The 26585-nt window shown below is 37.7% G+C and overlaps 1 protein-coding gene across 1 annotated transcript in view; it reads left to right on the top strand.

The window, feature by feature from the left end:
* LOC113232980 overlaps positions 1-26063 on the top strand; it is a 36088-nt gene extending 10025 nt beyond the window's left edge. Inside the window, exons 2-10 of the mRNA XM_026467905.1 lie at positions 10752-10933; positions 12304-12399; positions 15833-15941; positions 17458-17597; positions 19284-19472; positions 19924-20064; positions 21194-21339; positions 22675-22839; positions 24225-26063. Coding sequence (XP_026323690.1) covers positions 10752-10933; positions 12304-12399; positions 15833-15941; positions 17458-17597; positions 19284-19472; positions 19924-20064; positions 21194-21339; positions 22675-22839; positions 24225-24296 — 1240 coding nt within the window. The 3' untranslated portion in view covers positions 24297-26063. The remainder of the gene's footprint in view (positions 1-10751; positions 10934-12303; positions 12400-15832; positions 15942-17457; positions 17598-19283; positions 19473-19923; positions 20065-21193; positions 21340-22674; positions 22840-24224) is intronic.
* Positions 26064-26585: the final 522 nt, after the last annotated feature.

Below are 26585 nucleotides of genomic sequence, written 5' to 3'. Positions count from 1 at the left end.
TGAGGGTCGTGACAGCCTCGCGGAAACAGTTTCTGCGTGACGACGCTGCACCGTTTGTGGCGCGTGTTGTGTGGTTTTTGGCATAGTTGAGCGCATCATGGAGACTCATGCCGAGAGCCGTATACAAGCTTTTTCACCATCCTGTGGGACAGCGACTCCCGGGCGTTTGATATCGATCCGTCCGGTAACTATTAACTGTTCCAGGATGTGCCCTTCTTTTCTGGCAATGTGACCAAAGAAATCAAGGAGGGATATATTTGTAAGGCAAGAACGTAGTCCTCACGACAACGACCTGAAACGGATATGTCAGTTTGTCGAGATCGAATGCTGACTGCCTGCCCACCACCGGCCGGTTCACACGCCAATACCTCAGCAAACACACCGTGTTGACATGTCACGGTTCGTTGAGTACGCGGCTCTGTTTAATTAGTGACTTTTTATAAATATTTCTCTGTTCTTGGAAACACATTAAGACAACCCTTTCATGAACAATCATACCGATCACTTTTGTAACTTGATATGACGATGATGATAGCAGTCTGAAAGAATCCGATCATAGCCGTTTGTCTGGCTTTTTGAGTGCGAATCTGATATAATATCTGCTTGACACGGAGTAGGTATACAATCTCGTATTGAGACCACCGTGGTAGTACCCGTCAGGAATGTCGCATGGGAAACCCGACACGATCGCCGGGAGTGAATTGAATGAACAGGCGTCTTCTTCAAAATGGATACAACTGCAATATGTAATTCTTTTGTTTCAAATACTAAATTTAACTCGGCATTCCATTCAGTAAAATTGAATTAGCAATAAAACAATAAACGTAAGGAATGTGCATTTTGCCAGGCAGATGAGCTACGCATACAGATTTATTGATTGTATCGATCATGCCAGGCATGGAGTTTATAGTCTGCATTAAAATCCTGTCGCCAGTTTCGCATAATTCATGCAAGAATAAGACATTGCGCAGTCGTTGAGGCGGATGGATTTCGAGAAATGCGGCGCAGGCTCGTTACAACGCCGATGCACGTCCACAAATGGCTTCATTGTGGAAATTAATATTCGGGCAGCATGTAACCGTCGCGCCGCTCGCGCTGCCGCCAATCCGCCCTCGTGACTCGCGTCCACCTTCCAAAGCAAATATTGAACATCGCCGGGACCTCCAGTGAGGTGCCGTATTCTCAGTATGGCTTACACAATATTTTTTTCCTGTCTTAAATTTATTCATTCATTTGTCGGTTCTATTTCTATTACTATGAAGAATCCATCCCTTCACAGGTCGTATTTTTTGCTTTGGCACCGATCTGTTGCTACTAAAAATACTTCGATGCTGCATCATATGAATTTTAAAGAAAAGCATTAGTTTAAAAATCGATTAGGTAATTTCAAGTAAACTTAATGTGCTGGTCGTAACGAGAGCGAGATCCGCATATTAGGTGCCCAAGTGTGGCGTGAGTCACCACGTGACGTCAATCGAGGCTCTGGTCGCAACAGGTACCGGGCGCACCACATCAACGTTTTGGATCAAGTAGATCACTTAAGCATCAATTTGACACACTTCATCTAGATTCACAGTATAGACCGCTAACACCATAGCACATATTTGATGGGAGTTCTAAGTAAGTAAATGCAAAAGAAACAGGTAAAGTTTTTTTATAGACTGCAAATATACTTGTTTAATGGATTCTAGAGTTATTTAATAATTGCTCAAGTCATGCTCGCAATTCACATAAGCTTTTTACCGGAGCTGTCATTGTTCATTATAATAAGCGATCGTGTATAGCTGCTGCATTACAGGGGAATTATCCTAATTCAAGGTTGCATGCAAACCTTTTCGCTACCTATTTTTCGCTACTCGATAATAATGAGCTAACTGGGATCCTTGTGGCGTTTGCTAAAGGGACTCTGTTCACTAGTATGCTTTGCCGTGGGTTATTTGTTTTCTATGTTATAATAATTATTCAAATGCCATGATTGTTTCTCACTTGATATAAACAAGCAAGCGGCAAATAAACGCTTCACTGTCAGAATTCGCCTAATTAGTTATTGTTCTTGTCATCAGATGGGGTTTTATGTAAATTTTAATAAACCTCAGCACATATTTCAAGTGATGTTTACTTGAAACTTGGTTTTGTTTTTATAGTGCAAGCGTCCATTGCAAAATTTTACGAACATAATATCACACCGTTGGTATAATAAAGCCACATGTATATATCTCACTATACCACAAAAGTGCTTTTGGCACATGAAGCACAAAAATAAGCAAATAAGCAAATTGCATGAAACAAATAACGTAATATAAGACAAATAAATAAATTTTCGACTAATTTCGTTCGTAGAATCTTTATTTTTGCAGATGTGGCCTTATTGCATTTAGGGTGTGAAATAACCTCGTTAAATACAATCAGCAGCTAAAAAAAGATTTTTTCAAGTGTTAATTTATGTTACATATAGAATAAATGATTATTTGGCTTTGACGTTTATTATCTTTCATTATTTTCAGTCATTATGCTAACAACAAATACAGTGAAAGAATAGATAAAAGTTGTTGGACTGTAGTCTGTGCTGTAATATACGCGAAACATGGATTCCGTCTCAGCACGTGATTGACATAAATCTCAGCGTTGATTTTAGGAGTCCATTCTCATAATAGTGTTGTACAATTTTATGGTGTACATAATGCGATTAACCAGGCATCGGATCAGTTGCATTTGCTACCAAGAACCCTAATTGCGAGAGTGAGTCTGTCGATACATGGTCCGATTAGTGAGAAGATGTGCGTGCCGCTAAGATCCGCCGTCAGCGACCGACCGGCCCTGCGGGTGCCGCCGGTCCGACCGCTGCCCGCACGCAATCACGCATTATGTCCATCTTAACTGCACTTCACTGTCCGTACCTACGCTTAGCTGCTACACTGCTACTCAAACCCGCCTTGTTAGCAAAATAGAAATAGACAACCTACACCAAGTCACTTCAAAGTTTGTCCACCTAATCTAAATATCTGGTTATAGAAATTTGAATTTCGCAACGTAACGCAATAAGATAAATCCGTGCTTACACTGAGCCTGCATGCGCCGTGAAACTCCATTCGCTAAAGCTTTATTGATTGCATTGTGCAATCATTTAGAACATTCAACACAAATATTCATTGATGAATTAATCCGACGAGGCAACTAAAGAAATGATATCGTAAATCAAGTCGGCATTATCACACGTGCATCTCGACTGACGCCGCTTGTTATGCCGTCGCCGTCTGTCCGACAATCCAGTGTGTGGCCAACGTACGTCACGCAATTTATGTACGATGCATTTGTACCTTTCCAACCAAAAAGTACATTTTACTGATTTGGCAACAAACAGAGAGTGATTCAGAGTATACTGAGAAGTGTACTCGTGTGTCGTTTCCATTAAACTTTGTTAGATGATTCCCAAACGTGGTTGCGGCCGATCTTATCGGACAGTTACGAGAAGAGGAGCGGCGACGGGCTCCGTGCCATCCAAATCGATCATTTTACGCTTCAGCCGCGCATAATGAAGGGGTCATTTCCGGCCAATTCACGGAATGCAGCATTTAATATTTCGCACAATCGAGCGCGCCGCCGGAGGGACGCGCAACACGCATGGCGACGCTCCGCGTGGACTCCTGCTTAGCATGCTACACGTAACGTAATCGCATAATAAATTCTCTTACACTTGCAGTTTCGCGCAATGCCAAGAAACGTCGTCCGAATATCGAATGTCGAATTCTGGTAGCAGTAGAGCTCCTTGTGAAAGAATTCGTCCATGTAGTACTGCCACCTTACCTATTTCTGGCGCCAAACAGTCACATTACTGCTATTGCATTATTACTGCGTTCCGCTGCTGTACTGCTGGTTTCAGTGTGACGGGCGCAGTGGCAGTGACCCTCAGATCTTTGCGATTTAAATCTCTGCGCGGCACTGAAATTGTTGTGGTCTGAGGTATAACCTTACAACCAGGCGCACGACTTGTTCGTCCCGTGATTTTGTTTCATAAAAAAAATTAAAATAATGGCGATTGTTTTGAACGTCTTCCGCGAAACATGTTAATTAAAATGTCACGCATAACTCAATGATGCAAGGTAAAAATAAAATATTGAGGCTACCTTGAATGTTAATTAATCCTTTCGTAGTAACAGCACGATGTCACGTCGGTCGAATTTTATAGGTGTTCGATTCCCTTAATTGGAATATAGTTCCTGTTTCCTATCAAGCAACGCCACATTCACTTAATTTAAATACAATAGATGTATCATTTAATACCGGTAGCCACAACACGGCCATATACGACCACCCAAATATATCTACTCTTTGAAGCAGATTCATTAAACAGTCAGAACGCATCCTTTCTTTGTCGATCGCTGATGTTTGCCAAACTTACAACTACTTTAGTCAACTTCTGCTTTTCGTGGTCAATTCGACAGTAGCTGACATTATAGACGCCTTGTGGTGAATGACGCTGATTTTTCCTTTAAGTAACAGCCTTTGTTAACTGATAATCGCGATTGTTTTTTCTTAGAATCTAGCTTTATTAACAATTATTTAAATTAGCCTATTGTTTAGTACCTGGAGACAGCTTATGCAAACGCGAGCTGTTGTTCTGTTTTAATTTTACATTTTCATGGTGTTTCTTTGTAGCAATACGTAGTTAAGTAAGGTTTGAGGGATTTATTAGGTGTACAGCGATTCCGGTATTCTATGGTTGCTAAAGTAGAACAGATATAGAGGTGTATGCGTAAACGAATACGATGTTCCCAGGCGCACGACATCGCTAGTAGCATTCCTTGCCCTTTCACAGTTTTCCGTGTGCGCCACCTGGTGGCCTGACTGTTCCGGGACGCGCCACTACATGAGACTACATTCCCAGGGTACCAAGATCGCGGCGACAAACTGCCGGCTTCCTTTCCAAACTTTTTTCATTTCCACGCTAATACATCGGACTAGAAAAACTGGCTGCCTCAGTAAAAGCATACTGTTAGAACTCATTTTACATTCCTATGTAATTTTCTCCGGTGTTAAACTTTATAAAACACTGTTTCAAGAAGCTTGATAGAAATGGACTATGAAACAAAATCTTCCTTTTTTAACTTGCATTTCTTTGAGTGTTCCAAGAATATCAAGTGTATAAACGAATATTTGATAGATTGTTGGAATGAATTAGCAAATAGATAATTTGTTAAACGAGCCGGGTTCGGCCTGTAGACATTCCAGGAAAGGTTGAGACTATCTCGCAAATATCTAGCTTATGATAGCCGCCGATTACCGGTGACGCACACCTACTCCTACTTCGGCAAGATTGAATCACTCCTTTAGGCAGATTTCTATTCATATTATATAGGACAAGGTTGCATTCGAACATGCAACTATATTTTTTTGTTTGGTTGCATCTTTATTACAGTGGGAAGGCTACAGTCGTAACGTAACGTCTGTTTTATTGATTATTATTTTCCAGCTACTGGCGGTTTCCGTACATGTACATCGAACCGACCTGGTCGCCAGGCTGTTAGACGCGATTACCTGTTCGTTGTAAAGCGACCAGGTTTTTGCTGCATACCCTGCAGTTTGCGGTTTTTCTAATCGCTCCATTGAACGTTTCAAGTGTTCCTATCGCGCATCCTAAACCGCACTAACTGTATGAAATTGCTATTTGTTACCACAGGAACGTTTGTTACCCACGTTCCGAGTTGTTGCTGTAACTCTGTTATTAAATGCACAGGAATTCTTTTGCGCATTGGTAATTATTCATCACCCTACCATAACAGGCGATGATAATTATGATGTTGTTATAATTGAAACAGCTTTTGCGATAACTACTGACTCATTTTGCTTCTTGAAAGTTTCTAGTGATATTTTATAACGGCTCGGACACTTGCAAATTTCGCCGGAAGTCGTAATAAATCATAAATTTATCGCGAATTGGGGGCGGCGCGCACGTGGCTTTGCGTGCGAAGTGCGGACGGCATCCAATCGTCGATTACTTTTCTCCTTGTTAACCACAAGCGATGACACCGTTACTCAATGTGGGACTCCGCAGTCCGATGAAACACATATTTCTTGTAAACAGCATTCCGAGACTGGAGTTGCAACTGCATACTATGATTTTTTATATCTACGTGTAATCAATAGCAATGCTATATTGTAATAAATGTCAATAAGTTTTTGTAGTATATTGTAATAATATATTACATGCAATTCAATGCACATACCCACTTTAAGCATTTCCATCTCACATAGCATGATTTAGTGCACGACTACGCCAAATATTTCTTCCAATTCCAATATAAGGACTATGGCGATGTTGAATCGAGAAAATGGATAAGTGCAAATAGCGACGGGAACATAAAACTTGCTCGACTATAGCGCTCGCTTCCTGGAAACAGATCGACGTCACTAATGCAGTATAATGCATACTACTGTAAAACCTGTGTATGTATGTACATCACCACAAGCGGCATCGCGCGCTTTGATTCGCCACTCCCGTGATATACGACTTAATCCACCAGTTGCCACACCTTGCCAATGATGGAGCCTTATAATGTTTAGTAGTTGTGTTATAGATTTTAAGTTCACTAAACGATTTTCACTAATTATAGGCTTCTTACCACGGTATGAGTTATATTTATTATATCAATATTTTTTCCTGTCAACCCGTGATCATGGAACTATAGAACTCGTACTGTAAGTAATTAGTAGTAATTATTTATTTGTTGTGTTATAAGTTTTGTTGCTTTCTATTTTAGGTTTCTATATCCTCACTTCAAACTTCGAACATTGCTGTAATGTTTAATGATTTCACTTCGCTAAATTACTTGAAAAGGCTTCCTTGTATTTGTTATCCATTTTCCCTTTTACGCAGAACGCAATTGTCGAACAAAATTGTAGCAATCGTTGGTACATTTATATTCGATGTTCACTTTTCCTAGTAAATTGTTATTATTGTCGCCAGTGCGTGACCGGCTAGCATGTGATTACTGGGGAGCGATGTCGTTATTTCATGCGTCGTGTATGACAACTGTTCTCGTAATTGTCGCATTTCACAGAAACGATCAGTACGATTGCCAACAAAGAGCAGCGTTGGTCCCGAGCAGCCATTGCGGCCGGTGTCAAATTGGTCAAAACCAATGAACCACTGCTAGGTCTAATTGCAGCTTCGAAGGAAATGCAGGAACACCGTCCGCCTTTCATTAGCTCACTGTCCCTCCTTGGCCCGCGGTCTCTACCCGCCAGGCTCTCCGCCTTCCTTTGTCCGTCGCACACGTCTCGAATAACTCTCAATTATGACATATAAAAAAAACATTTATGACCGGGCATGCAAATTTAGCACCCAAAATGAACAATACGTACATTTAAAAATCCAGCTTATCGCACATGAAATTCAGTATCTCGGCCAATTACACTCAAGTTGTTCTATCTCAGAATTCTACCTGCAGACTTCTTGACGTGAAGGTTATTTAATGTTGAAAAGTTTAATGAACCCTTTCAGTCTAAATCAACCTGCGAAACGGGGAGATGAGTTGTGTTTTTATGTTTTTTGTTTGGGCTATCGTCAACTCGTCTAATTACGTTAATCTTATAAAAAGCCGGACATATTGCATTAAACAATCACATAATTATGTTGGGGAATATCAGTCAACCGTCGTCGTGACATCACATGCTGTACTTAAATTCGGTTTTACCTGCGGAATTTCCAGTTGTTTACTTTTTGTACTAAGTACGTCGTGTGACTGTGATTATGTACCTCTATTAACTAGTTATAATTGACAAGATAATTATTACTTAACTCTTAATTGTCGTTAGCTAGTACGACGGTCCGGAGCATATGTATATCACCTAGAAGAAAGATTTTAGGGTATACATAATTACATATACAAAAGTGGGAATGAAAGCTACTCTAATCGTAAAAGCTCCTAGCATTTTATATTAAAAATAAACATTGTTTACTTATTACTTATTTAGGTGTTCCCGGTACTAGTTTTCATATTTTACTGGCATTCGAAACTTATTGCTCTCTGTTTCTAATTCTCGTAAACTCTAAAGTAATCAGGAAGAAACTGCTGCTTAGGAACAAATCTGCCTATTGGACTTTGCTTCTGTTCGTTTGTTTATGCTATATTTTTATACGGTTTAAGTATGACTTTAATGTCAAGAATTACAGTGTACTTTCATATTATTAACATTTACTATTTTTAACGTCTCGTTTCCTTATTAATTTAATAAATTAATAGCTAAATATAACTTGAAAGGAGCGGAAACCTAGCGTTTCCCATGAAGTAAAACTTACTGTGAAAACCGTTTTTTGCAAAGATGTATCAGTAATATACTTAAAATCTATATAGCCTTGTAGAGAAATATGTGGCGGCTGCGTCGGATGATTTGTGGCAGGCAGGTTGGCAGGGTGCAGACAGGTCAAAGACCGGTTGGTTTGGGAACGTTCGAGGGAAGGGCCGGGCCGGCCCGAACATGACCTCATCTCGGTGGGTTTTTATGTCGGACACATTTTCCTCTCCTGACGTGGAATCCGTTACCATCTTTTTGGGCCAAACGTGTAAACCCGTTCTTACGCGAACGCCTACTAAAATAGGTGACAAATTAGAGCTTGAGAAGGAAAACAATATTCGTTTTTATTGCATCTCGTGACGCATCTTTATGTGTCCATTGCGTAGATTAGCACAGTTAAGAAGCTCTTGGAAATGTATAGAAATAAAAATAAATTTGAATATTTAATTGCTTTACCATATGTAAATTATGTTTTCGGAAACTACAAAGATATTATTGTTATTTCATTCTAAAAATTGCAAAATCTTTGTTTGTTTTTATTAGCTGCAAACACTTTTCAATAACAATGTATCGTTCAAATAAACACTTTCAATTTCTTTGAAACAAAACGTGATGTGAATCACTGGTTGCCTGAAAAAGTTAAAAATATTCGCACCGGTCCTCCAGCGACACTGGAAAGTTGGTAAACACGGTCCGATTGCACAGCTTTTACGATTTCTGTGAATTTCATCATAAAATAGATTTCTACGTGGGGCGCAACGGCCAGTCTTGCTTTCGCTTCATATTTTGCTTTGTTGGCGAATTGTGCTTTATACAATTTTACTTTTATTTTTGCCGCCATGTTTACTTATGGCGTCAGCAATGTAGGTCAAGTAGGCCTTGTACTACATTGCAAAAAAGTGAATTCCGGAATGTACTATTGATTATACATCATCGGGTAGATACTGCTGCCAGTGGATATTCACCAGGTTGCCGCCACGCACCCGTGTTTCCAGGAATCATTCCCCACGCGGCCTTGCGATGAAACATCGTTCATATGTTTATTTTACTTTTAAACGATTCAAAAGCTCGCTTAGTTTGCCTCTTCGTAAGAATCATGAGCATCTCACAACGTTTTGTTTGTGCAAACTGGATTTGCTGATCAATTTACAGTTGCTTGTATTAATTCAAATTATTCCATGCTTTAATATTTGGAAAAGGATCGTAGTGACGCAGCTCGGTATTCGCTAGGACTTATATCAAGATGTGCGCCATTGTAAGAATTGCAGGAATTACGATTTCCTCATTCTCGAGCATAATGTAATCCCGTGTTCGCGGAACAGCCGCTGTCATCGACAGCTGCATTACGCCACCACCCCACTTGTTGTAGGGTTACCAAACATTTCATTTTGTATTTCCTAAACTCGTCATGTCATGTCATATGCGCTCGAATAATTGGGTTTCTATGTGTTTAATAACACTTTGTCGATTTGATTGTACGTTTCAACAAAGCATATTCATTTCTTCCATTTAGGCGTTTCCATGTATAGCGATCTTGACAAGACCAACCCTGATAGAGCCGGAATTGGGCTTCATTAGCAGTAAATTACTTCTTGCTGGTAGAGCCGCAGATATAGTAAATGACATTACCGCACAATTTTCATTGCAGACTTTATCTGCGCAGCTTTGGCGGGCGATACCATCGCCAGTTGCGGGAAGACGCTCGCGTGCAGTCACTGTGTTGATCACTTTCAGGAATTACGAGATTAACATCGACGCTATTGACACGATTGCCTCCATTATCGTTTCAATTTGGTTAATTGTATATGCGTTTATTCGTTTCCATCTCCGTTTTTTCAATTTTCCAATTGCGTTTTAATTTTTTCCTTTATGTAGATCCTTGGTATAATAAAGCCACATGTGACCATAAGTGACAAGTCCTTTTACACTTAAACCTTTGACCTTTCACATGAAAATTATAAAAACTATATTAAATAAAGCAAATTATGTTATTATATGTGAAATCTTGGTAAGTTTCCTATTTAAGTATAAAAAAAAGTATCGACTAATTTCGTTCGTAAAATCTTTAGGCTCAATTTATATTGCGGCGGAACGGAATGGAAGCGAATTTTTGTAACGATATTCACGCGCATGCTCGAGAATGCTCGCGCATTCCGCAGGAGATTTTGACTCGTATCCAGTTTGTAAGTTACACCAGAAAGTTCATTATGCTATGTACAATATCGTTACAAAAATTCGCTTCCATTCCGTTTTGCCGCAATATATATTGAGCCTTAAACCTCTATCCTGAAAAGTAGTTATTTTTCTGAGGTGCCCTTATCACACCAAGGATGCGAAATTTTGAATGGCCGTTAACTACATTTTTTGTTCGTAGATTATTGGTATTGTCAACAACTCTTTTTCATTTCTTTGAAATGAAACAGGTTTCATATTAATTGATTTTTGTTTTGTTTCAGGTTTAAAGATGGAGTGGCGTACCCGTGGTCGGCCGGTGTTTCAAACTTGATCCTGTACCCTGAAGCGGCTAATCAAACTTTGTACACGCACCGCGCGGCTCGCTCCGACTCGGGAAATTACACCTGCCGCATCAGCAATGAAACACACAGTGAAACTCATACTGTTACCCTCGATATACTAGGTGAGAACCTTAAATTCATATTTCGGTTTACCACAATGCAAAGCCTGAAAGGATGTGCTTTTTCTGTTTTTTTTTTTATAATTTATTTATTTCTTCGTAGATATAGAATATACACTTATTTTAAAGACCTTGCCAGTCTGGCATCAGGTTTAGTAGCAGTAGAGCTCCTTGTGAAAGAGTTCATCCAGAGACGTGCTGCCACCTATTTCTGCCGCCAAGCAGTAATGTCAGCATTACTGTGTTCCGGTTTTGAGGGATAAGGGTGTTGGTGAAATTACAGGCAAATGGGACTTGTCAACTTATGTCTCTGGGTGACGGGCGCAGTGGCAGTGGTGCCTTTAAAGCTCTGAGTGGCACTGCAACTGTTATGGACAGGCGTGTAGCTTGCCATCAGGCGTACGACTTATGCGTCTCGTCACTTGATATTATAGAAAAAAGGTTGACTTGTTTAGATAAGAATATCGGTATTCTACAGGATATATCATGGAGAGTGTGCGATAGAATTGCGTGATTTAATTCCGCTTTCCCCATTCCAACTTCGTGGGACTAGGCGTATGCTGGGGTTCCACGATTATGTTGTGGATATTCCAAAGACTCTCAGGAAGCGTTTCGTTTCCACATTTATATGGCGAATGGCAAAAGAGTGGAATTCCCCACCTGCAATCTTGTTCCCCGAACGCTTTAACTTGGACCTTTTTAAGTGTACATGCTACATCGTCGATCTCATCGTCACTCCATTCGGTGGGATGGAGGTTAAATGCGCACTTATATATTTATAAAAATAAATTGTTAATTAGAAATATTAATTTCATTGCTTTCTCTTTCATTTGATTCTTATATTAAAATATGTATTAGGTAAATGATGATGATGCAAACATTAAAAACGGTTAATTACTTCCTTCTAAGACCACGTGTACACCAAAATATACATAACAATTAGGTAAACTGATTTAGAGCCAGACAATATTACAACTATGATCACGTATAATTGCGTTTTTCATATAAAACTGAGGGCACACATCTTATATTTAGCACATTTCAAAATTCAGTGTTTAGCGCTTTTCAAATTGCACTTTGCTGGGTCTTAGGAGATTAATGAAAATTTAACCTTATATATGCAAATGGCATTCAAATTACTTATCGACAATAATAGTTTGTTTAACTTACCTCACCCCTCTTGCGTGTTGGGTGGTAATTGGCAATCAACAGATTTCAGAGAAATGGTCTATAAAAATACTTTTTCTTATTTTTCTATCACAATATTCGCCGAAACTCCGTTTTAGTATTACGAGTTAAATTTCTACGACGCTAGGGTATTTCATTCCCGGTAAATGTAATGACGCTGTTAACGACAATTATTTAATTCCCAGAAAATCCAGCGGACAGCCCGAAAACAATGTTTGTTTCTAAGGACCAGTGGGTGGAAGAGGGTGGCCGGCTGCGGTTGTTCTGTGAGGCTCTTGTCGGTGAGTACACTATTCCATGACATTTAATTAAGGTAATTTTTCACCGGCGGGCGAGGCGACACGAGAATAGAAATCTCGCCGGCCTAATTCCACCAAAAACTGCCATTAACAGCTCGCGCGAGCCATCGCGACCTCACGCTGCTCGCGCTGTGGTTGTGACATTCAGTGCTGTTTAGTTATAAATACGCGGTTGAAAAATGTCCCGTAAATTATTATTTTTAAATATGGTAACGGAAGACGAATCAGATGACGTCTTCTTTTTATTAATCTCAAATCGTATCCAACAATCTCGCGATTGATGTTAATAACCATCGCGAGCTCGCGCGAGAAATCGTGTTTCCGTTGCAGAGTATAATACTTTCATGTGGGCTGCAATACGGTTCAATATTAAATCAACAAATATTTTAATTCTGGACTCATCCTTCCACTTCAATCCAGAACCATTGATAGATGCGCTAGGAAATTTTGCCCTACAAATATCAATCCTCATCTCGTCGTCTCGTCTCACCTCGCCGGTAGAAAAGCACCTTTATTACACTGAATAAACAGGTCGCAACTTGTATTCCGTATTGTATTCTGTATAATAGAATAATTTCCTTTTGTTCAAGTCGATCATAGTAGGCGAATTAATTGATTACTACTGTTGAATTGATAACCAATTCTTACCTTGTCGATGTCTCAGACCGGTAGGACTCACCACTCCTGCAGAGATGGATTGTGCTCCATACCGCAATCCTATATTAATTATATATTGCCCCTAAACTTAAAATAATACAATAGCACAATTATGTTACCGTGGCCGTGTAGAGATCTTCCCTCGCACAGGTAATTAGGGCATGAGTGGCACATGAGCAAGCCCTTATATATTACTCATTATAAGCAGTACAGCTCCTTGTGAAAGAGTTCGTTCAGGGAAGTGCTGCCACCTTACCTATTTCTGCCGCCAAGCAGTAATGTGAGCATTGCTGCGTTCCGGTTCTGAAGGGTAAGGGTGCTGATGAAATTACAGGCACGTGGGACTTGTCAAGTTATTCTCAGGTTGGCGGGCGCAGTGGCAATACCCCTCAGATCTTTGTGATTTAAAGCTCTGAGTGGCACCACTTAGTATCATAAAAAAAAACCTACCACATCTCAAAAAGGCCGTGACCTCGAATCCAGGTTCGCACTCTTCTAAGTTTCTCGGAATTTATTTGCGAAATTTAATTTGAAATTTACTATGAGCTTTTCGGTGAAGGAAAAATCGTGACGAAACGTGCAAATCGAAGAAGGTTTACAATCTTCGATAAACGTGTGAAGTCCCCAACCCGCGTTGGGCCAGCGCGTGGCGGACTATGGCCTAAATCCGTGGACCCGTGCCCAGCACTGGGATGTATAAATGGGTTGATGATGATAATCTTGTGCTAGGCTCACACGTCTTCGGCCTCCTACGTTAGTTTAATGATGATAAATAGTCGAACCGTCTCGTAATGATCCCTGCCCACTCCTAAATTAGACAAATATTTATCACTTACCAATTACAATTTGGGGCTACAAGTGAATAGGCATTTTTAGGCAAACGGGTACCATCGTCAGTTACATCGTCGCTACAGACCCCGTATATTTATAAATAATAGAAGGAAGGAAGACCAGCTTGCAATGAATATCATGATGTATTATATACCATGGTATCCATATATTTACCCCATCATATTTATAAAGGATATAGATTGTAATGTGAACACCATGGTGTTTTACCACCATGGTATCCAGTTATTTTTGTGAAATTACTCAACCAATTTATTTTAATTATTAATTTAAAGATCGAACACAGAAAAAAATTTTCAATCAATCTAGTCTCGAACTACAGATCGAGTCAGCAGACCTTACTAATTTCTTTACGCGTTTGTTGCAGATCTTTATTTTTGGTTTTATAAAGGGTCTCTAGATACTAAAAGGTACGTGTCGGGTTTGTCCGACTGGACTTTCCCTACCTGCCTATAACAGAAACCAGTCACTCGCTCGGTTTGTTAGCTCTGAGGAAAACAATGAAATGTTGAAATCACACGAGTATAATATAATGACTCATTGACCTTAATTTCTAGTTCTTTGGGGATATAATTATATTTTTTATCATCAAATTTATATTTGTATTGTAGATAACATATGCAAGGATTTGTTATTAAATTTATTGTAGATGTATTTAGTGATAGATAAGATATATATACGCGTGTGTCATACTGGGAAACTACACTTATTTGGTGATGATGCCATCATTAATTAATTTTATAGAAATATTACGCAATATTGCTCATTCTCAATGTACCTACATGTAGATGATGACAATCTTATTAATTTTACTTAAGTTGTATTGTTTTTGTGAATTTAATTTAAAATACAATAGGAATTGAAACAATTTTTTTTCGTATCACGATATATGCGTATATCCGAAAAAATATTTTTATTTCCAATATGTAACAATCGCAAACTACACACATCAAAATTGTCTAGGGATCAAGCACGTTTTTGCTCATTACTGAAAATCAGGTTTTTTAATTAATTTTTTTAACACCAGTGGATTTTTAAAAAATGAATGAATGAATGAAATTCTCTTTATTGCACATAAATATACAGTGACATTATAGAACAGCGACATTAGTAAGTATATAAATAGTAAGTTAGTGTGCAACAGGCGGCCTTATGTTATGTAGCAATTTCTTCCAAGCTACTTTAGGATAAAACTTTGGGATATCGTCGTTGATAGTGCAAATCCACGTATGTAGTATTGGTAAAAGACATATCTGCACTAAACAAAATTTGACAGGAGAGGGATTTAAAGCTGTTACTTTGTTATTTCAATGGCAACGGCTGCCGTTTTTGCCCAGTAAGCATTAATTTATGTTGTCTACGGACTCATAACAATAGATTCCCGTAAATCACGCTAATTTGGTTGCCACCACATTCACGCGGATTTGATTTGACCCCTAATTACCGAAATGGAAACTCATAATCAAATGCTAGTTACGCTTGATATTATCCTTGACGATATGTAAAAGTTTTTGGTCAATATCATTTTCTTCTTTCTTCTTGCTTGATCCCTATGAAACTTTTAATGTGTGTAGTTGTATTTTTACTTACAAAACTTTACTTCTGAATAATTACTTCTAAAGTAATACCTAGTTACACATTAAAAATACAGAACTAAATACAATGGAAATAAATATATATATTTGCATATATACATATATAAATATACTTTACCTAGTCCGTTATCTGATAATTGCTGACGACATCGATGAGTTGCAGAAACTGTTTTATAATGTGACCTGATCTATAATAACTGTTCTTTACTTTATCATAGCGAAGCCTGAGATAGCGTTACTTAATTAAGCATTCAAGTTATAGAACTTTTGTGCAATTGAACTATAGTAAAATTAACAGTACATTTTGTTTCTAGGTCGTTCTTATCTAGCTGACGCCAAAAGCGATCTCCGATGGTACAAGGTTTGGCCCAATGGCACCGAAGGTGATTTGCTCTCTACACAAACTGAAATCAAGACAAAAAGGTAGGAATTAGAATTATTTACGACCAATTACTTTATGAGAATTCCTCATGAGTAAACAGTACTGCATTACGAGTTTACAAGACAATACTACTTACTACTTTTTGCTGGCACTTATATGATGGCTTAATGCAAACATTTTTTCCCGCGCCCGTATGTATTATTCCTTCGCTTGCCATTGTTGTGCACACTTGAATTTCTCGGAACTGCGGTTCTATTTAAATCCGCGATCTCTGGATGAGTAATAATTTTTAAGCAAACACGACACTATTCGTGTGCGATTTGTTGGCAGTAATGATACCAGTTCAGCCAAATGTTTATCCCCTTTGTTTGATGATCGGTTATAGATTTTAAAATGAAATGTTTGACGTGTCATGTAAAGTATGGGAACGTTTGTTCATTGATCGATGTCATTAGAGTCGAAATTGGGAACGATAAGTCCTTTTTATTACTTTTTTAAAGTAAAAGCGGTGGCGGAAAAGCTGTTACGTACTTGCGATTAATTGAGTGGAATAGTAGGTACAACCACGTTACTGTCAATTACGAGAATATACAGAATGGACAAATATAGCAATGGCGCTTGTAATATAACAACTTGTTTTATGGGTAGCACTATCTTTATCGTCTCTTGGACTAGACTATGAATCCTACTGGTCAGAGACGAAGACGAGAATGTTCGTCTTTTGGAGACGAACCGGGTGGTCTAGCAATGGGGTTTGGGCCATCGGCCATACTCCTCTGACCTCGCCTTAGAGCGATGCCACACAATGCGTAGAGTCGGGCGTTGCGACCCTTGAGCGATGACGCTGCGTTGTACTACGTGTAAATTAGAACTACATGCCACATTGTGCGTTGAAACGGATTTAGATTTATTTATTATCTTGTAAACTTTACATTATATAGGTATACAATATATTGTATTACAAGAATCGTTACAAATAATAATATATGTTACATTTCAAAACATTACAAATATCCAGCACGTTTTGTACTAGGTAATTTTAACATAGTTAATGTAGTTATGTGAAATGATGTGGGAACATATTAAAAAATATAATAAGAATTATGCCAAAATAATGATTGTATGTGTTAAGTTTATGCAATTTATCCATTTCTGTAAAATAATATTTATATCTAATAATCTAATATATTATAAATTTGACTTTACTTTTTTAAATTGGTACGGGTGTTCCAGATAGTGCCTCAGAAATCCGGTGCTTTGGTACTCATAGTACAGGGAATTACCTAGTTTGAGAACAGATAATTGTTGAAAATATAGGTGCAAAGAAGATAGAATGATTTTTTAATAATGTGAACAAACTATATTTGATACTAATTTTATTACTAGGGAGATATATGACTAACTCCTATAAAAGTATCTAAAAGAAAATGGCGGCATAATTGCATACTTCATATTATTAATCGTTCAGAAATCGATTAAATGTTAACATTTACATTATAAAGTTAAACAAACCAACAGTAATATGTGTGTTTTTAATGATGTAATTTTATTTGCCAGAGACGACATTGACGACATAATCGGGGCGTACCTGCTGGTGGATAACGTGCAGGCACAAGACTACGGCACGTACGCATGTGTAGTGCACAGCAATGACGTTCTCTTCGTCTTTAGAAACTATGTCATTGTTAGGCATAAAAGTGAGTTTTTGTTACAATTTCGGTGCTATCTCATTACATTACTATGTAGATTATATTTAACTACAAAAATAAGTAGGTAGTTTGCTTCTGGTATTTTAGTACTTAATTTGAAACAGGTGACAATGATTCTTATCATCATTTTTGAGTTTCAATTTTCTCGGTGCAATCATGGCGTGAACAATTGACGGGTCACCCCAGTTGCGGTTTTGATACGAGATTATTGTTACGCTTCAATAATAAGATTCCGGGAGATATTCATAATTCGCCGTTTACGAATTTAAAACTACATTGAAACAATAACTTTACACTAAAAACTAAAGTTTATATTAATAATAATAATAATTCATTTATCTGTGAAAATGCAAATATATAGAAGCTGACATGTTCAAAATAAGTATAGTTTCACTATGTCCGGCCAAACATTAGTCATACAAATATTGAAGGTATATTATACATTCGCTCACATGCACTTCGACAGACTAAACCAGGTGTAACATGTTTCTTTTTCAATAATATTACTTGGCGTGCACACATGAATTTTATAAGTCGGTCAGAATTTAAACGCGATGATAGTTAACTGAGTCGATTTTAATGGTGATTAGATGTCAAAATAATAAGTAGTATGAATAACGTCAATAACGTGCAATGTCAAAAATTAGACAATTAATTTAGGGATTTAAAAATTCGGACAATAGTACATTTTCTTAGTAAATAAATAAATTATTTTTTAAATAGCATAAGGTTTTTCTCAGAACTTAGTGCTTTCGGTTAATTGTTGTAAATTTTTGGCGCCATTTCAAAAGGTTACCGGGTTTCTTCAAACGAATTATTATATGACTTCTACGTACTTGGATGACAAAAATCCATGGTAGTAACCCGTTTAGGTCTTGAAGGTTGATACGAGGTTAACGATATTTGAAATAAATATTGTAAATTGATAAATGTGTACAAATGTTTATTTACCAACCAACCCCTAGAGTTTCGTACTCATTCTTCTCCGAGTAGTTTAATCAATGTGACGAATTCAAGTGTAATTATGATGTTATTATGGTGAAATTACAGGCACATGAGACTTATCAACCTGTCTCAGGGTGACGGGCGCAGTGGCAGTGCCACTCAGATCTTGGTGTTTTAAAGCTCTGCGTGGCACTGCAACTGTTATGTACAGGCGTGTCGCTTACCATCAGGCGCACCACTTCTTCGTCCCGTCACTTGGTACCTTAAAAAAATCTTTTTTACGACCTGCTTAGGGGTGGAAATACAAGCGCCTTGTGTAAAATATATAACACAGGTTAATATTATAGCACAAGTATGTATGTATTATGGAGACCAGACTTTCATAAATGAAACTATGTATATTCAGTAAAATTTGAGGACCATAAAACATAAAACATGACACTGTTTAAAAATGAAAACCTATTGTGGCTTAAGATGAGCTAGTTCCGATTTTACCAGTCGCGACACCTATGACGATAAATTACTGCTTATTCATGTAATTTTTTTTGTATTCTTTTTTTTCTTTTTTGTGTCCGTTTTTTTGTTGAAATGCGTGTTTGGGTTTGTACAATAAACAGTTTTCTTTTTTTCGAAGTATAAGTTTCTTTTGTGAAATATAATAAAGACATTTCCATTCATTTGCTGGCCTATGAAATTAAGGTTATTTAAGTTTGAATTTGATGTCCATAGATGAAGGCAGACTCATATTATGGTCGAGCGACAGCGAGGTTCCTTGGCGGACGCTGTTGCTAGGTGGGGTGGCGTTGACGTTGCTGCTGGCCTCGCTGTTGGTGCTGCATCGGCGGTATTCCGCGGGGTTCTTGCTCGCCGTGAGACACGCGAGGGCTAGGACACACACTTCTGCACATAGAGCTAGAGGTAAATATTGCAAATTTTTATTTTGCAACTTTAAAATGATAGGAGAGATCTTGGTTATTCAAATTATTCTGTTGTTCGAATTTTCTTTACAGTAAAGTCAGGTAATTAATTAACCCAAAATCCAACTTTTCTTTGAATTAACAAAGGTTCGTTGGAAAAATCCTTTTATGGGATAAACTCGCCTTTGTACACTAATGTCATAATTTTTTGTTAACATTTGTAATTTGTTTTGTTGTTCAATAAAGTGTTTACATGAATAAATACATAATTTTGTATGACTGTTTGCAGAAAAACAAATAGTAAAAAAAACCATTTATTCTAAAGGCGGGGTTTGGGTATATAACTCTGGAGAAATGCATTTTGGGTCTGCGGAAATTGTTATTTTATTAAGTTCTATTACCGATAAAATTTTGTGTAGAAATAAATTATTGTCAATGTTATTTTGTTATAGTTCTCGAGAAAGATTTTGACGTCGTTGTGTGCTCGACGGAGGTGGACAACGAGTTAGTGCGCGGCGCTCTCGTACCTACACTCGCTCTCAAATACAAGTACAGAGTTCATACTGTGCCGTTGCCTACGCAGCCTGATACATGTTAGTTGTTTCTTTGTTTATTTTTAAATGTTTAAAAAGCAAACCGTTAATACTGCTAACTGCACGGCTTTAACGGTTCCGGCACGGCTCCGTGGCCGAACAGTTACCATGCTGGACTGCCGCGCATAGATCCCGGGTTCAATTCCCGGGCCGGGAGAAATGTTGGTATGGCCTACATTTATTTTTCTCGTGAGTTTGGGTGTCATTTGTGGTTGTCTGTTATGAGTGTGTGCGCGTTATTATTAATACTGCTGATTTAAATGTCTATGGAAACAGACATCTGGCTCCAAATGTCTATAGAAATAGATATTTGGATCAGCAGTAGGTAATAGTAGCATTACAACTCTTTGTGAAAGAGTTCGTTCAGATAAGTACTGCCACCGAACCTATTTCTGCCATCAAGCATTAATGTGAGCATTATTACGTTCCGGTTATGAAGGATAGAGGTGTTGGTGAACCCCAGGGTGACGGGCGCAGTGGCAATGCCCCTCAGGCCTTTGAGATTGAAAGTTCAGAGTGGCACTGCAACTGTGATGGGTACGATTTGTTTTTCCCGTCGCTTGGTGTCCTAAAAAAGAATAAAAAATGTGTCTAATGGTCGATAGTTGCTGAATGATTGAAGCTATCAGCGCAAAAATGGTGTACACCACATTTAGGTTTTGTTCTACAATATTACTTTGAATGATAGTAAAGTATACTATTATTGTATATTTGGATGCTATTTTCATTGTATAAAAAGTGTATGTATAACGCCTTATGTCCCCGCACTCGAAGTGAGTAAAATTTTGCGGCGCTCGGCTTCTGTGGGCGATGGCAGGACGCAAGAAGGTGGAGACCTCGGTTCGCGTCTCACGCGCCGTGCGTTTTTTTTTATTGTACACGAAATCTGTGTAACAATAAAATTGTGTAATAATTTCATTGTTCGAATATTAAAAGTGTTTTCAACGTTATTCGAGTTTTACAATAATTATAATATTTGTCATATTGTTATGTGATTATTGATTACTAATATTATATAAAATGTCTTACATCATTGTCTTCCTGCATGCATTTCTGTTGTCTATATTGAAGGTTATAGCGAGCTTTTAAAGTTTGTCCAATCTTTTTATAATGCTGAATGTTTCTCCAGGGTACAAGGAGTTGACCGAAGAGGTGAACCGGAGCCGGTCGCTGGTGGCTGTTGTGTCCCCCGCGCAATACTCGCCGCAGCAGCTGCTGACCGCGCTGCGACAGCTCAGGGCGTTGACGGTACCGCCAGTCGTGGTGCTGCTACAGGTACTAAACTCTTTATACTGTAGCGGTTTGATAGTATGATCCACTGCTATAGTTTGTGACATTTTGCATGTCAATACACATTCCGATGACATTTATTCCGAAGTCACAATTCGACAGCGATTCATCGCCGATCCTTATAAATCTGTCGCAATTTTGACATCGCTTGAGTGACATAATAAAAGCCAATGACATAATTATGAGTAAATGAAATGGAGGCATATCAATTCCTGAATTTATACGTTATTAATATCACACTTATTATTATAATTTAATATATTAATAATTATTTAAGACATGTTTGATGAAAATAAATAATACGGATTACGTTATAATAATATACCACTTCACGTTAAAACTAATATTTAAAACTCAGTGCATAAATAATTAGAATTCAGCTTCTTTAATTTCATAATTTAGAAAAATACAGAATGTATTAATTTTCATTTAACATCTTCCTGTCCTTATCCCACGCTAGGTGGGGTCGGCACAACATGTATTTTTCATTCACTCTCCCCTATCAGCCGTCATTTTTATACTCACACCTTTCTGATCATGTCCTTTTTCAGACAATCCATCCATCTTTTCTTTGGCCCTCCTTCCCCCTTATATCCCTCCACATTCATACCTAACACTTTTCTCGTCACATGACATTCTTCCCTCCGCATGACATGTCCATACCACGCTAACCTATTACTCCTCATCTTTTCAGTCACTGGCGCCACTTACAAACTTCCCCTGATGTACTCATTTCTTATCTTATACTTTCTCGTTACTCCACACATCCATCTCAACATTCGCATTTCCGCTACATGCACAGTTCGTTCATGCTCCCTTTTCTTTCATTTTCCTTTAACATCCATTAGAAAAAAAAAACTATAGTCCTCTAAAAAAGGGAAATTTAACTTATCCTCTTTTATTTTTACCTACATTTCACGCCAGAAACGCGTCATGTTTTGCCATTTTATATTAAATATACGATGTTTAATATAAAATGTTTAGGTTTAGTGACACCATTTATTAACGACTATCACGCACACTAAGAGGAATGTCAACACGCAGCAGTACGAACGCACACAGTACACATACATAAAAATGTTTTTGTACGACGAATGAGCAGTATACGGAAAAACTTAGTTTAATTTATGTTATACTGGAACTGTGGCGGGCTATGACCAAAACCCTCGACTGAAAGGAGACCCGTGCCCAACAGTGGGACGTATCAATGGGTTACTGTATTTTTATGGAACAGCTATCACTGTCTAACCGAATGCTGACTTGAATCAAATTTCAAAATTCGCGTCATCCGAGCATGTAGAATGAATTGAATCGTTCCAGGACCTGCCGAATCTGAAACGCGAGGCGAAGGACTCCGGCGAGAGCTTGGTCGAAGTGCTAAGGCGCACGACTCTCGTGCCGTGGCGGCACATGCACGAGAAGCACTTCTGGAAGCAGCTGCGCCTCGCGTTGCCCGTACCGCCACCGCCAAACACCGTCAGAGAGGTACGTGACTTTTTATTGTTATCAGTCATCGCACCCTCAATAATAAAGTGACTGAACCGAAAAAGTAGTTTTTAAGAAACCGACAAAAATCGTCGACTAAATTTAAAAACCTTTTAGTAGCAGTAGAGAAAAGAAGCAGAAGCCTGTGAAAGAGTTCGTTCAGGGAAGCACTGCCATCTCTTACCTATTTCTGGCGTCAAGCATTAATATAAACATTACTTCATTTCGGTTTTGACGGGTAAAGGTGCTAGAAAAGTTACAGGCACATGGGACTTGTTAAATTATGTCTCAGGATGATGGGCTCTTTGTGATTTAGGTATCTATTTTGAGTGGCATTGCAATTACAACTGTTATGAACTGGTGTGTCGCACAACTTGTTCGTCTTGTTAATTGGTATCAAAGAAAATTCTCAACCCTGTAGGGTGATCTGTTGCGAGAACAGCAGTATCTCGCACTTTATGTCGCGCCCTATCGTGCTAGCCCTACTCTTTTAGGTATAAAATAAAAGTATAATCATAAATTGTATTACAATTATTTCTCATAATTCTGTTTTTTTTGCCTACTCAAAATTCACATTAATGGAGGCACGAGGTTTACGAATTTAACCGACGACGCAGTGTTGGGGTATTGTTTATCTGTCGCTGTAGTCACTCTCTTTTACTTTGTTACCTGTTTAAAATAATCACAGATACGGGGCAGAAATGAACGCTTTTATTTTTCTAGTTAAAATTGTATATTAGTATGGACGACTGTTAGCGGACAGCACCCCATTCGTATTCATTCCGAATCTCAACAATCAAAATCACGCTGCTGGTTGTGTGTCTCATTTCATCGGTAATTAAATATTAAATATGTAATTTTGCAATTTTCGTCCATTATAGCAATGCTCAAGTCAACTGGTCGATTTGAAGTGAAACAGTTGACGACACCCATTGACGACACCCGTCAATTGTTTCGAACTCGGGCTAGCCAATCGGAGCGCAGTTGTCACAGTAATGATATGGCAGAATAGTTTTCAAACAAATTAAATGACATTTCGTCTCTATTTCTGGTTATATACTCGATGCACACATGTCTGTTCATCGCAAGTTAATTTCGAAGTATATTCTAGAAAATCTATTTTTGACCTTAGTATAGACTTTATATTGTGTATATTTTGATTGTAATAGGCTGTTGATTTTCTTTAATAAACAAATACGTTAACAACAATATAAAATCTTAGTGTTCATAGAAAGGGAAATTTAATAATTGAATTTGCAAGCGAAATTTTTGTTTAGTGACAGTACCTATTGTATATATCGTTCCATACATTCTGCGGTGCCATCATTCGCATGTACACTTTTTCTTATTAAAAGTAGCATTTTATATCTTTTTATTTATTTCAGATAAAACCGAACGACACGAAAACGGAAGAAAGCAAGAACTCTCGGTCGGGGAGTCTAACAGCGCTTGTTTGAGCTTTAAATGTTTGAAAACGTTTGAAGCCGTCGGTACGGCAGACGCGATGTATATAAAGTAGTGATAGCGAGTGTCTAACACTGAAAAGCGAAACGCGTGCCACACACGACAATAAGCACGAACTTTTGAATCACTTGGTTTGTTTCTACAGGTACATTATAAAAATCAAAGATAACTTTATTTTTGAAATTTGTACTTCTTTATCATTTCTCAAATAAATGATTGAGAGGTATAATGGGTTTCCGCGATTCACTAATTTACCTGTAGCTAATTTAAGTCTGGAATTATTGCATGACCTCGAACAAATCACATGGATCTGAGGTAACGTTTTTTTATTCAAATCATTTTCTAAATATTAGGTCCGTATGTTATTATTTTGCTACATTATACTGCCCGCCTTTTCGCAGCCAGATGCAATGAAATCTACTACCGAAAATAATACAAATTAGTAGAAACTGGTATAAACGGTAACACTGTTTAAAGATTCACAGATAATTAGTAGAAACCGTACCTTATATGGTAACACTGCCCTGAGAAGACAATATCAATAACTTGGATGTATTTTGCATTATGTCTATCTTTACGCAGTTATTGTGCATGTATCACTAATAATCCACTATGTTCAATTTAAATTGCCGCGGAATAGAATCTATTTTTTGTAATTATAACATAATGAACTAGCCCAAAAACGGGTCCCTCGTCTTCTCGAGAATTCTCGCGCAATCTCTTACCATATCGTGTTCATATGCTATGTACATTTTTTTACAACAATTGAATTACATTGCCATCCGCAGCAATATATATATATATTTATAGCGCACATATAATATATAATGTAATAAAGCCCCAAAAAAAAAGTAAAGTAGTAAAAAGTAGAGCAAAATTTACATTGTACGAAAAGGTTACAATTGCCTGGTCTTTAAGTAAAGAATTCCCTGGATTATGAATACCAGACCAGAACCAATTTAGGATAGTTCATTTCCCAGATTGGTTCTACCGGGAATCGAACTCGAGACCTTCGCAACCTGCCCCCACCGTGCAAACCGTTGCGCCGAGATTATTTACCTTACTCATTATAGCTAAACAAAATGTTGAATATTTTTGCACAAATTCCATTCATGTAAAATTGAACAGCACCGAGACTATTTACTGTAATTTGAAACAATAGAAAATATAAAACGTTAAAAATGACGTTAAATGATTCTTATCTATGTAAGATATTGATAAAAACGTATTAGTAAAAACGGTGCTCGAGTTGAAATTATATGCCACCGTTCTAAAACTACGCCGCATTGTAATATTACCTCAATAGTGATTCAAATAGTGCTTTTGTGATGTCAATCTGTTATCAAGACTGTGAGTAGCTATTAATTATAATTGAACAATGTATCACACTATTTTATTTAGCATTTAAGACTTATTTCTCTATACAGTTTTCTAAGATCTCAACTGTCTTTCGGCTGGTGACGAATAAATTATTCCGCTTCTATTTCGCATACCAAAGGAAACATGTATCATGACAATTTGTTCTTTCTTTCTATTTATTTTGTCTTTTGCATTCACAGTTAAAGGGTTTTCTCTATTTTCTAACCCGAAACCAATGGATGCAGCGGAGAGGAGACATGTTATTATACCTTGTTCATGTAGTTGGATATATTATAATTTGGTTTAAAAAACAAATAGTATGAATCACACTTAGTTGTTCAAAATCTAAACAAAAAATGTCATTGTCAAAGTGTGAATGCAGGCGTGCTAAACTTCTTTCGCCTTCGGTTCTCAGTTTCAACAATTTTATTATTTTATTTTATTTTATTAATTTTAATTATATATTACAAAATATAAACAAAAACTTTAACAACAACACACAATAATTTAACAAACGCATTACAGAGGCAAGAAAACATTCGAGATCGAGAAACGAAGCACGAGTGTCAGCTATGACACGACAAAATGACGGCACAAAAAATGTTTTTGATCCTGATTGTGTTACCAGTGTCATAAAATTATTTTCGACATTAATATATACATAGTCTTTATTACAATTATTGCGTTAAATGAAATTAAGTCAAAGTATATATTGTAAAATGTGAAGTGTGTTCTATATTTTAACATTTATTATGGTCAAAAATAGGAAACTACCATTGACAATGTATTTTTTGTTCCGTTATCCCTTTTGTTTACATTTTGGACATCTAATTATGATTCATATTATAGCATCTATTGGTGCAAAATAACAAGGTTTTCTAAGTAATCAAACAACACAAGCTAGAAGATTAGTCTTAAGCTAT

Source organism: Hyposmocoma kahamanoa, unplaced genomic scaffold, assembly GCF_003589595.1.
Source record: "Hyposmocoma kahamanoa isolate Upper Pololo Valley unplaced genomic scaffold, ASM358959v1 78, whole genome shotgun sequence".
In the NCBI taxonomy this organism is placed as follows: Eukaryota; Metazoa; Arthropoda; class Insecta; order Lepidoptera; family Cosmopterigidae; genus Hyposmocoma; species Hyposmocoma kahamanoa.
Note: the sequence above shows the minus strand (reverse complement) of the source record. Positions and strands in the feature narration are given on the sequence as shown.